General features: G+C 32.0%; 1 protein-coding gene across 1 annotated transcript; it reads right to left on the reverse strand.

Moving 5' to 3' along the window:
• Window positions 1-9,433: 9,433 nt before the first annotated feature.
• Window positions 9,434-11,132, reverse strand: LOC133178556 (actin-like). The gene is made up of 2 exons (XM_061313263.1): window positions 10,992-11,132; window positions 9,434-10,429 (listed from the first exon to the last, which is right to left on the reverse strand). Exons 1-2 carry the CDS (start codon window positions 11,115-11,117, stop codon window positions 9,434-9,436), a joined length of 1,122 nt encoding a protein of 373 aa, XP_061169247.1. The 5' UTR covers window positions 11,118-11,132.
• Between the last annotated feature and the right edge of the window lie 2,461 nt (window positions 11,133-13,593).

Consider the following 13,593-nt stretch of genomic DNA (forward strand, 5'->3'; position numbering starts at 1 on the left):
ATATACAAATATATATCTTAAAATATTTGAAACATTTACAATTAGCCCGAAACTAAGTTTGTTTATTATAATATTTGTTTGTTTTTATAAGAAATGAATTAAAATAATTTTGAAATCGTAAAATATTAACTTTATTTTCAGTTTTTTCCCAATAAATGAATAAAAGAAAATAAATAAACAGATAAAATGAACCGATGAATGAGTAGTTAAATTATATGAAAAAAATAATTTATGAAATAAATAAATAAATAAATAAATAAATAAATAAATAAATAAATAAATAAATAAATAAATAAATAAACGATAATGATCTTGCACAAAAAAATATTTCTAGAATTCCCAGTTTTGCTAGAAAATCGTAAAATAAAAAAATGTATAGCAAAAACGATCACATTTTTTAATGATGGCAATCGAATAGAGAATTGCCAGTTGCACAGCATTCCAACCGAGGATTCGGTTTATTATATCATAGCTTTGAAACAATTTAATAGCGATTCTCTGTAACCACTGAAACTTCTTTGTCACGCATGGTCACCGATTTTAATGAAACTTTGCCCATTATTACAACTTGACACCAGAAACATATATCAAATAAAATTTCGTTGCTATGTGTCTTGGTTGCCATGGTAACAGCCAGAAAAGTTGAAAAAATTGAGATTTTCAGCTACTTTAAATCTTTATTAAGTCTTAATAAAGACTAAGAAAAACAAACAAACCATTCTCCCAAAAACATGACACCTTGTTGCCACTTATGCTATAAAGAAACTATTTAGAATTAATCTCTAAGTAAGTGGTAACCATGGGTACATTTGGAATACATTTTAGATGCTGAAAAATGCTGAAAACGCTCTATAGTCACAAATGATAGATGTTATATGATCAAACTCAATCAACAACATAAGAAAAACAATGAAAAATATTTGACCTCATGTAATTAGGTATTGGCAATATTATTCTAAAAATAACTTTCATGGTTGCCATGGTAACAGAGTGTCACCATGCAAAATCTGTTGCTATGATTAGGTTGATGCTACTATCTTGAGGGAATAAATGAAAATCCATGACTGGCACATATACATCCTTAGGACCTTGCAACACCAAAAACATAAGAAAAATTGAGATTAATTGTTACTTTGCAGTGTAACCATGGAAACAACGTACTAGTTGTTTAAATTGATATTTTTTTGCTGCTTTGGGTATTTACTAACCTTTTAATCAAGAAAAATATTATTTGAATGACCTTGAATAGTACTTATCTCGTAGAACTAAAGTTGAATATCATATATTGATAAAGGTTATTGAAAAACACAACACTGTTGCTATGGTTACCAAGAAGAGAAAATGTTCGATTTTGTTAATTTTTTGTCAATATTAGACCCTATGTGCCAGCTTTTTGCATCCAGTTAGAGATTGGGTGATAGTCAAAACTGAAAGTCAGGTTAGTTGTTCACTTATATCAATCATTAAAGTTTTGGGAATCTACATACAACTGTACGTATCCAAGGAAACAGAGTATTTTTCAGATTTTTATTCGTGTTTTTTCGCCTTATTTCCATAGCAACGCACTATTTAAAGAATTGAAATTGAATTTTTTGAAATGTGAAAATTAGGGTCACACCAAGGCCTTTAAAAATTGATCATCAGTTATATAGAAATATGCTTTTTAAAAAGATAGGATAAGATTAAAACACTAAGAGAGTAAATTTAAAATCCCTTCGTGGTATTAAAACCATGGCAACCATTGCCAACCTATAAGAAATATCATATTTTGTCCTTGGTATATGTTACAAGGATCTCTTCTCTATTAATTGTTTGCATTTCGACCTATAGTTGTTTTTATTCTTAAGTGTATAACTTTATAAAATTAAATGAACAAAATTATTACTTTTGAATACTTTCTTTCCATAGTAACGTATGTTATAGATGATTTACCAAACATGTTTATCATGCATTTAAGACACCAGGCCTTAAACTTTCAGAAACAGTCATTGCCACTTGTTTGCTTTGCTGCAAACGTTAACTGTGGGACTCTGAAGATTTTGAAAAATGCCATTTTTCAAACTTTAGGACATGTTGCTATGGTAACCATGACACGTAGCAACCAATTTTTGCCTGATTTGAGTTTACGGTATCAAAGACTTTTATCATAGAGAGTTTGGAGAAATTCTGAGACTATGCGTGCCACAGCTCCTATATAAAAGTTCAAGTCATTACAGAGAATGGCTCTTAATCAGGTTTTTTTCTCAAGATATTTCCACACAAAAAGACTAACTAGATTTGACATTAGTTATATTCTCTTCATGTTTATTCAGAACAGTAAATGAATTTTATTTCAGTTTTAATAAAAGAAGCAACAATGAATTATGCCCGATATATTAGAGACACAAAGACCTTTCAAAAGAAGATGAAACAAGTTAAAATTAAATCGTTTTCCGAGCCTTGAGACGCATAAAGCTTGTGCTTATACCCGGGTTCTGATGTGCTAAGTGGATGATAGTGATTGACTCCCCCTGGTTAGGATACCAGTCAGTAACAGGTTTACCCTCAGCGTAAGCGTACCCATTGCAGTTCGATGGAATGAGACAATGCAGATAAACTGCTTTTTCTAGGAACACAATGAAATATATGGAGATAACGAACAGTGTTCAAGCTCAAAAGTCCATTAAGCACTACAAAATAGGTGCAGAGCAAACCCGGACCTCCCAAACATCAGAGGTGGGATCAGGTGTCATGGAGGAATGAGCATCCCCTGCCGACCGGTCACACCCGCTGTGTGCTCCTTGTCATGATCAGGAAAAAACTGAAAAATCCGTCGACAATTCAGTGTTTAAATAATGGCATAACAATTAGAATGAAAAACGTCAGTCAGCTTTGACTCAATGATAAATTGTATTTGCTGACAAGGTCATTGTATCGACCATAGAACTTGCGAAATGATGACTTTAAACGAGACTGCTGATATTCTTGTTTCATGAACTTGTTTGTCGATAATTTACCTCGTTTTAGAAATTGTACATACGTAGAGCATGCTCTTGTGTATCGAATCAACTGAGAGATATAAACCCCGTATGCAGGCGATGAAGGTATATTGCTGCATTAGTAAGGAAAATTGACGACTGAAAAGTTAAAGTCATCACGTTTATCATAAAGTTTGGTTGTTAGATTACCATTAACGTCTTTTTCAAGTAAAATATCCAAATATGAAACAGATGTGGTACGCAGCTATGTTAAGGCTGTCCGAAGGATTAATATGCATTACAATATACATTTTTTTAGCTAGATTTTAATTTCAATTTGTAATCTATGTATGAATTTGCAGTCAACTTGTGATGAGAGTGTAATCAGGTATTATAATAATGCATTTTTGTGCTGTCAAATGACTTTGTTGATCACGTGACGGACACTTATAAATTCCTAAATGTTGCACAAAAATCGCATCGGCACAAGTGCTAAACAACATTATTGAGAAAAATTTGTCACATTAGTCAATTCATCGTGATCTTTGGTACATATAAAGTGCTGGGGGCAGGTCTGAATTTTACTTCTTGAGAAAATATTCCACGAGAAATTCAACTTACCCACATACAAGGGGGCATATTCCACTCTGTATCGCAATTTATACAAAATAGGATAAATTACATACAATCCCCCAGCAAAATTCAGTTAGAGGACATACTTCTCTAGTAGATTCAAACAGGTTGTCTTCAATTTATCCTTATTAATCACTTGTGCCAGTCAAATATATACAAGATTCATAAATTCTAACTTTGTTCACGGACGTATAAGGGGGAGCATTTCACAGTCAATTTTTGTTAGTGTTTGAATATATGTATATCGGACAAGTTAAATGAATAACGATATTAAATTGCAAATGTTCAACATCATAACAGCACACTTAAGCTTAAAGAACAATCCAGACATTTGAATCAATCAATAACGCTAAGAAAATCTTTACATGTCATGTGAAAGGAATGTAAATTTATGACACTTTCCCCGTCATGTCAGCTCAAGTATGCATTGACTTGACGTCATATCTGGGTAGTTCAGAGAAGTTACTACAGTTGGAACAGTTTGATATTTTACGGACAGCCTTGTCCTAGCCGCGTATCTTTTATCTCAAGCTCACCGGGATATATCGTATCGACATAAGAATGGAAATAACTATTGTTAATTGACAGTACGTCGTAGATATATCTAAATGTCGAGTTGAAGGCCACAGCAAGTGTTTTCTTCTTTTCACGTATAAGATTTTGGACAAATTCTGCTTCATATCAAAAAAGGTCTGCTAATAACGGGGCGCAATTGGTACCAATGGGAATTCCAATAGAGTGTTGGAAGACCTGGTCTCCAAAAACCACATAGATATTGTCAATCAGAAACTCAAGCATCTTTTTAATGTCAACTTCAGAGTACTTGTGTGTACAATCAGAATGTTTTTTAACAAAATAATTTTGCAAAAGACCAATGACAAGGTATGTAAATTTACGAGTTCGATTTCTATTGAAAAAGCAGCTGTCAATGATATCAAAAAGCCTGGATTTTAATTTATCGTGGGGAATGGTTGTGTATAAAGTTGAAAAGTCATAAGTTTTTAAGTTGTTGATTTTGGTAAAATCTTGTGATTTCAAAGAGCTAAGTCCACGAACCATCAAAAATGGCCTCTTCTCAAAAATTAATGTAATGTTTATTATAGATAATGTAGATTTTTAGCTTTTCATAACCGTTTTCCTTTTTTCAATATCTATTATACTTTTTGAAAAAATAGATATTGCAATATGACAGCGTTTTGATAGAAAAATGCAATAGGAATTACATTTAAAAGAAAATCACCTAAAACAAATTGTGAAATCTGCTTAAAAATTGAAGATCTGTGCTATTAACTTAGTTGAATTCACGAGAATTCCCCACATTCAAAGAATAAACAGATAGAGTATATATCAATTGATCATGAAATATAAATATAGGTATTAGCTGATTTGTTGTTCGAAATACATGTACATGTATATATTTACGGCAAGAAATAAATAGAGGTAGAAATATGTGATGATAATTTTTAATGTATATAAAAAAAGAGAGTACATGTAACATCAAGATAAATTCTTACATCTATACTGTAAACAACTTTCATGAATAAGTATGCGAGAAATAACCGACAGATTCGCATGCAGCCCAAGCTCGTGGATATTTATCCTCGCGAACCAGCCAATCGCTAGGCCATATTCTATTCCCGAAAATAATAAGTGTATGCAGGAGAGGGATTCGTGGAGTGTTGTAAAGTGGAGATAAATAAATGATGTTTCTGTTTTTCTTCTCCAAACTTATCATTATCTATTGACCTATAAATGTAATAAATTTAGTATTTTTTATCGATGTATTGCTAAACATTCATAACTTTCAATTTCATATTCACATTATGATTTTCATGTAAATAAATAGAGCAGTTTTGCGTATGTAATGCTCGTAAATACATGTCAAGATAGTGAGATACATTTGTACAGGCATTAATATTTTGCAAATACTCAGCGTAATCTTGATTGATTTCATATGAACAAGTACTTGCTAATAAGGCCTCACGGCAGACAGAATAAGAGGAAAGGGTAAAATGCTCTCTATTATTCTTGAAATAGAGAATATTGCTGTAGTAAGCAGTGGTAGAAATAAGGGGGGGGGGGGCATACAAATTCTATTTTCGTGTGGCAAAAATAGTTTGACATGCGTTCAAGAAAATATTTCAAAGGTTGTTTTATACATATTCTATAGGACATTGACCTTTTAGCACATAGTGCTATTGACAAACACCCTTTCTCCCTGTTTCCAGTAGATTTTATAGCCATGAATCCTAGTTTTAGATAATTCCTAAACTTCAAATTGATGTTGATATGATTGCATCTTATGCTCCTTCTCATCTCATAATCTCAGTAGCGGATCCAGCGAAATTCAGATATTAAATGTAAAGGAAGAAATAGATCCCCCCCCCTCTTTTCCCACCACCACCCAAAAGGAAAAAGAAGTTCACTGGAGTTGGTAAGAAGAGTCGTGTATATATATATATATATATATATAAATATAAATATATATATATATATATATATATATATATATATATATATATATATATGTACTGCTAGGAGACAGATTCCGTAGGTCGAGAGTTCAACCCCGGGCTGGGGAGGAAGTGGGTATCCTTATGAAAGTGAATTTCTTTGTGCTTTCTATATTAATATTTCTTCACTTAGGGCAGTTATGTTAGTTTAAGAGTTGTTGTAAAATGTGCTTTATAAATAAAAATAGATTTCATTACAACGTGTATTGGTAACGACCCTTTAATAAAACTAATGTCCAAATAACTGTATCTCACTTCCATTCTCAATGACCGTGTAGTGTAGAGCAGCGCCGCGAGAATTCCATCGGCATCGAAAGCAAGTTTTTTGACTTGCCTAGATAGCCGAGCGGTCTAGCGCGCTGTTCCTGTACTGCTAGGAGACAGATTCCGTAGGTCGAGAGTTCAACCCCGGGCTGTTGCGGAAGTGGGTATCCTTATGAAAGTGAATTTTTTTGTGCTTTCTATATATATGTATATATATATATATATATATATATATATATATATATATATATATATATATATATATATATATATATATATATATATATATATATATATACATATATATATATATATATATATATATATATATATATATATATATATATATATATATATATATATATATATATATATATATATATATATATATAAATGTGGCCAACCAAAATCCACCAATTAGGTTTTTCGTGTTCGAACGGGTTTATTTTCTTTGTCAAAAAAGGGGGGGGGGTTAGATTTTTTTGGCGTTGGTATTCATGGATCCATCATTGACTCTTATATTTTTTAAAATTTTCCTAATGACGCCTCATTTAACATTTTTTTTTTTTACGTTGGATACGAGTGTGTTTCCACTTACATTATCAATATAATACATCTCTTGAATCGATCCTATACGTTTGTGTAAAACACGAAGACACATATGATGGTTCGTGGCCATACTTTTTTCACACGCACTGAAATTTTATTTTATTTTTTTTCAACATGAGGACACTCGTTACCGCAAAATATTTTCATTGGAAAATATTTCTCGAATAGATATTATTCGTTTTCTGTTTTAATATTTTGTGTAAATCACGATTAATTGTGTAATTTTTTTTTCATTTTCCCGGAAAACCTCGAACCACGGTGAGGTTTAGAATTTAGTTTGTCATAATAACATCCGGTTTTGACGGAAATGTTGCACATGTGAAATGCGTTAATGTTCTAGGGTGAAAATTATCAAAAACATATATTCTAAAGCCCACTTATTTTTTTTTCATATTTGCTAGGCCAAGTAAGGCATATTGTGGGTCGAGTTGTTTTCCAAAAGTTCCTTGGAATTTTTAAGTTTCCACATCTGATTTACACCACTTCTCGAATATATTGTTGCACAGTACTCTTGAAGTTTCCCCTTCACTACAGTTAATATCTTAGTGAGGAGTAAAGAAAGAGGCTTGGTTGAACATTTACTGGAACCAGCTATGTATCTTTGTTGGTTAGGATTTTTATGAAGTTTCGGAAGGACCAAGGCACAGCTCGAACCAGCAACAATTCTGTTACTGGCCAAATCAATAATTGATTTCAGACAAATATTTCGAAATTAAACTAATAATATGCAAATTCTATTTAAAGAAGTAGTACTTTCCAGAAACTTTATGATATTTAGAAACAAATTCTCCCTTTTTTCATTTTAATTAGCGTATGCCTTTGCGGTATTGATATTTCTTATGACCTTCATGCAGCACACATTAAATGCATTCATCTCGTAATTGTCAAATTATGTGACCAAACCAAATTCAATACAGAGTGGTGTATACTATGCTATTTCAATTAATATGAAATTCATGTGATAATATAATAATTTTACAAAAATAAATTTAGTTTAAACAGGCATCTGTTTGTGCACGTCTATATTCTACTGATTTCTTCGTTGTTCGCCTTAACAGTGCTGCAATTAATTTAGTGAAGTAAAATATACATGTATTAACCTTTAACGCAGTTTTTTTTTTTTTTTTTGCAGATGTCGCGATAATGAGTTGCATACATCAATTTTCTAATAAAAAAATATGTCGGGGTAAAAAAAAAACTTATTTCAGTGGGAAAAAAATGTAGCGGTAAAAAGTTGTAAAATCTTGCAATTTTGCGGTAATACGATCTCCGTATTAACATAATTAGATAATTATATGAAAGAGCCAACTTAGCAACCTCCAGGATTTTAAATATTTATTGGAGAAAAAAATTGTTTAATGAAATTGTGTTGATATATTGCTTTACTTCAATTTTTTCGACTTACCCATTTGTATTGCAGATCAGCATTGTTCGGACCAAATATCACTTAATCTGTTAACAATTGCAATCACTAATTTCTTGATATGAGTTTAATTAATGATGACGACTATAAGACTATATTTTGGTCTTTTATCTGCACCAACTGCTAGCAAGCAGATTCAAATTCCTTTCAGTAATGCATACATGTATGTTTCAGTGATAGATTATTACCGGATGTCTGGGTGCATTTCAAATGTTTCTATTAAGTTGACGCCATTGGGATTGAGATTACCCCCCTCCCGATGTTTACATCATCTGTTTGTTAGAAAAAGTGGTACAGAGTAATGAATTGGTAGACGTAATGCGATTGGTTGAGTTTACGCTCTAATTATTTTCATTTGAAAGCGAAAGATATTAATTTTTGAAATTAATAATTGAAAGAGGGAATTTTACAGTAAATACAGATACACCATATATTGTAGGAGTGTGATTATTGCCGATCGGTATAAATTGTATTTAAAAATCCTGCAATTTTGACATATAAACGCCAGGCTACCCCATATTATTTTAGCCTTTTTAAGCAATTATAATGAAGTTTCAAACGAAGGAAAGATTTGTCTGAAATTCAATTTGTTCAATACTAAGAGGTCATAAAGATCGTATAGAGTTCTATAGCAAAAATTAACTGTTACATTTTCCCATTCTCGGAAGCTGATGTTTTTAATTATGTTTATTTTGCAAGAGAAAAGGAAAGAATGGCCTTATAAGTTAAGGTTAAATGTGTTGGATTAGCACTTGTCTATGCTTTCTGAATATCTTCTGGATATTTATATTTTAGGTGTTCTTCATTCATTCATTCACGGAACTTCACTTTGTTTTATATCTCTTTATCTCTTTGCAGATTTATAATTGCAGAACAAAAATAATCATTCCTTGATTTAATATTGTTTTCACATATGAGTAACAAGCTGCAATATATATATATTTAAAAAAAAAATAAAAAAAAAATCTTCTTAAATTGAAAATTTACTAAGTAATTTTGAAAACTGATAGAGTTATCTTTAATTTAATGAAGACTTAAATGCATTTTTTGTGCACAATAGAAGGACCAGATTCTTCATATTCTTTTTTGCTGATCCACTTTTGTTGGAAACTAGAGGAGGAGGCAAGGGTAGAACCACCGATCCAGGCGTAGTGTTTCCTTTCAGATGCAGCAAAGACCTTGACGTTCATTGATGGAGGAGCTAAAGATACGACTCCTCTCTGCAAACGGTCAGCAATACCAGGGAACATAGTTGAACCGCCACACAATACTATATTTTCGAACAACTTCTTAATAATATCGCTATCACATTCCATGATGCTGTTATATATAGTTTCGATAATACCATCAGATTTCAATCCAAGGAAAGATGGTTGGAACAGGGCTTCTGGGCACCGGAATCGCTCCTTGTCAATAATGATGACTTGGCCGTCAGGAAGCTCATAGCTCTTCTCCAGGGATGATGATGACGCTGCTGTTTGCATTTTCTGTTCGAAATCCAGAGCAACACAGCATAATTTCTCTTTAATATTAGTGACAATTTCTCTCTCAGCTGTGGTTGTAAAAGAGTACCCACGTTCTTTGAGAATTTTCAGGAAATAATCTGTCAGATCACGTCCAGCAAAATCTAATCGGAAAACGGCATGGGCAAGAACACGTCCCTCAAAAATGGGTACTGCGTTGGTGACAGCGTCTCCAGAATCAAGTACAATTCCAGTTTTACGACCGGAGGCATGCAGAGAAAGTACAGCCTGGTTGGCTACGTACATGGCCGGAGACTTGAAGGTTTCAAACATTATCTGTGTCATCTTTTCTCTGTTGGCCTTTGGGTTAAGTGGGGCCTCGGTTAGGAAGACAGGATGTTCCTCTGGGGCCACACGGAGTTCATTATAGAAGATATGATGCCAGATCTTCTCCATGTCGCCCCAGTTGGTAACAATACCGTGTTCAATTGGATACGTGAGGGTAAGAATACCCCTCTTGTTCTGTGCTTCATATCCTACATAGCTGTCCTTCTGCACCATGACATCCTGAAAAGTAAAATTTTAAGATGATTCAGCAATTACTTTTTAGAATATATGAAAGATGAATTAATATACAACTTTGTACTCTAACTTTTTTCCACATAACACATCTAGAATAATAAATGCCATTTTATCCAAAAAGAAAAAAAATGTTTTACCACATCTAAATCTTAAATTTTATATAATTGGAATGGTTTGAGCATGTTGATTTATGCTAGTAATAACCGGTGTTTGAATCACATCGATTAGTTCTTGCAATTGTGCCCCAATAATCTTAGTATTGTATTTCATTTTTGAATTGCTTTCATACTGTAAAATTTTATATTTATCTAAAGGTATTTTTCTAATGATGTTGCTTAGCTCTAATCATGTATCTACTTGCCAAAATCAATTTAAAAAGAAAAAAAATGGTGCAACTTTGCAAGTAAATTGTGCAAGTCAAAATTGTCTAGGAAGTGAAAAAAAAAGAGTTACCATGTCGAAAAAAACTTAATTAAATTAACTTAATTAAAGTCAATTGAAGGGAAAAAAAACATCTGATTCGTGTTTATTTAATTTTTTTCTTTACCTGATTTTTTGGGCGTCCTACAACTGAAGGGAACTCAACTACAGGGGAATTTTCCCCATTGAATCCGGCCTTTATCATTCCAGATCCATTATCAATAACTAAAGCTGCATCGTCTTTGTTACTCATATTTTCTGATTTTGAAAGTAGCTTCACTACTCTGGATGTTCGTTTGATTTGAGGAAATCAATAGATGTGAACTGGTTTTATCTGAGTTCACAAAAGAAACAACCAAGCAGAAAAAGATTGCCTTTTATGGCAAAAACTTTATGGAAAACGATCACGTGATATACCAACGAAAACTATGCAATACAGAGGTCATGAAATATGTGTCAAGAAACGCAAATGAAAACAAAGGAGAAAAAGCGATGAGTTAAATAATGTATAATTTGCTGCATATTTTCATAAAAATTAAAGTTTTGTGAAGAATGGTCAACTGAAATTTTAAATTTGTATTTCTTTGTTTCTATTCTTAAATGTAAGGATTGTTTTAAAATACAGATCATTTTAGAGCAATAGTAATTTTTCCCTTGAAAATTCCTTTTAATTTATACTTATTTTGCAAGAAAAATTTAACGAAAATTAGAAACAAATTTCAAAATATACGTTAACGTTTCTGTTGGGGGAAAAAGTGTAAAATTTTCTAAACTCAATGTTTGAACATATTTCAAAACTGTATCTTCAGCAGAACTTTATTGTAACAGTCAAGAAATTTGCAAACAACCTAAAAAATTATCATTTTCTTTAAATTCCTGAAAATAACTTTAGTTAAATTTGTGTAATAAAGCTTTGATTTTGGTTTTAAAGAAAGGAACGTTGATTAATTTTTTTTTTTTCTCCAGGCCTAATTCCAAAAGAATTGAAGCATGAATATATACAGATGCAAGTTGAATATGGAGTTATGTTCTCATGAAAGGAAATTATACATCCTTGTTTTTTTCGCTTTGTTAAGGTAAATGAATACAAGTTTAGATATAAATGATTATACGAAATTAACTAATGCTAAAAAAAAACTCTGCAGCTGACGCTCGTTAGTGGGTATTATAAGATAAGTCATGGTAAAAAGAAACTGAAATTGATTCAGTTTCTAACTTTCTGTTAATGGTTAGAATTTTAAGTATATGTAGGGCTGCCAGTATGAAATCCTCAAAAATGCTATGATTGTATCATTATTTATCCATTTTAAGTGTTTTGTTGTTTTTTTATTCTAGTTAAATGTAATCCTTCCTCAATACTTTTCGTATAAGATTGATTTATTGTTTTTCCGTTTTCCTTCCAGGACGTAGATCAACTGTGTAAAGCATAGATACAATATTATAATGGAAACTTCTTGTTTTTTTAATTTTCTGGGAATTATGCCCAATCAATATATTTCTACACAGCTCTTTAGTTGCATTATGAAGCGAAATAACAAACATTATTCTTCATGGTTTGAAAGGCATGTTATGAAAATCATGCTGGTCAGTGTAATTTTACGCCATAACAATTATCAGTTTACATATTATTAAACATCTCCAGTTGTAGTTTTTGCATATAAAGTGGACGTTAATAGACAAATTTTGGAATTATCCCTAATTAGTGCATAACATAAACCATGCAGTAAAGCGGATCCACTGGAACGAATAAATAACTGAGATCTCTAAAAAAGAAATTCTAGCAACAGACAAATTAACTCAGTTTTTTAAACGCCTCATATACCCGAAATAGTTTGTAATGTATACGTTTATCTGGAACTAAAAAATTCGAAACTAATAGAGCTGATTATTTTTGGAACGGAAGGGAGTCGGAGTGGTATCGATTTTGTATCATTGCTCTAATTTTCAATGTTTGACAACTTCATGTGGGACCTACCATTTTTTCAAAAACAAATAGAAATGACATTTTTCAATTGAATTAGTTTAAAACTTCAATATAACCTTATCAGTAATGCAAATAGTGGTTTGGGAGAAATCATTGGGAAATTACTGCATGAAAAAAAATCACAATTATGATACACGCACAATTTTAAAAGAAGACTTAATTTGTTTTATCTACAAGGATGAATCATGATGCATTGCTTGTCTCATGAAATCTTTTTTTTTTTTTTTCAGAAATGATCATTATCCTCTTTATGGCTGTTAGAGATACAATGAATGGAATAACAGTTCTTACCTTTTTTTGCGGGGGGGGGGGGTAAGAGAGTTACATTTTTTTTAAAATCTACATATTAATCTTATGTAACGTGTATATCAGTAAGTCCGTGATGACGTCATAACGTCAAAAGTTATAATTATCCTATGTGGGGTTGTAACCCCGTTATAAAGCTTAATGAAATATATGGAGTTAACGAACAGTATTTATGCTCAAAAGTATATTAATCTATACAAATTTTGGAGCAAAGCAAACACGGACCTCTAAAACATCAGAGGTGGGATATGGTGCCATGGAGGAGTGAGCATCCCCTGTCGACCGGTCACACCCGCCGTGTGCTCCTTGTCATGATCGGGAAATAACGGAAAAATCCGTCGGCATTTCAGTGTGTAAATAATAACCTAACAATAGTATGAAAAACCTCAGTCAGTATTTGACTAAATGATAAATTGTATTTGCTGAAAAGGTCATTGTA

This window comes from Saccostrea echinata, unplaced genomic scaffold (assembly GCF_033153115.1).
Source record: "Saccostrea echinata isolate AGI-Se365-2 ecotype Australia unplaced genomic scaffold, CSIRO_AGI_Sech_v1 ptg000003l, whole genome shotgun sequence".
NCBI classification, from domain to species: domain Eukaryota; kingdom Metazoa; phylum Mollusca; class Bivalvia; order Ostreida; family Ostreidae; genus Saccostrea; species Saccostrea echinata.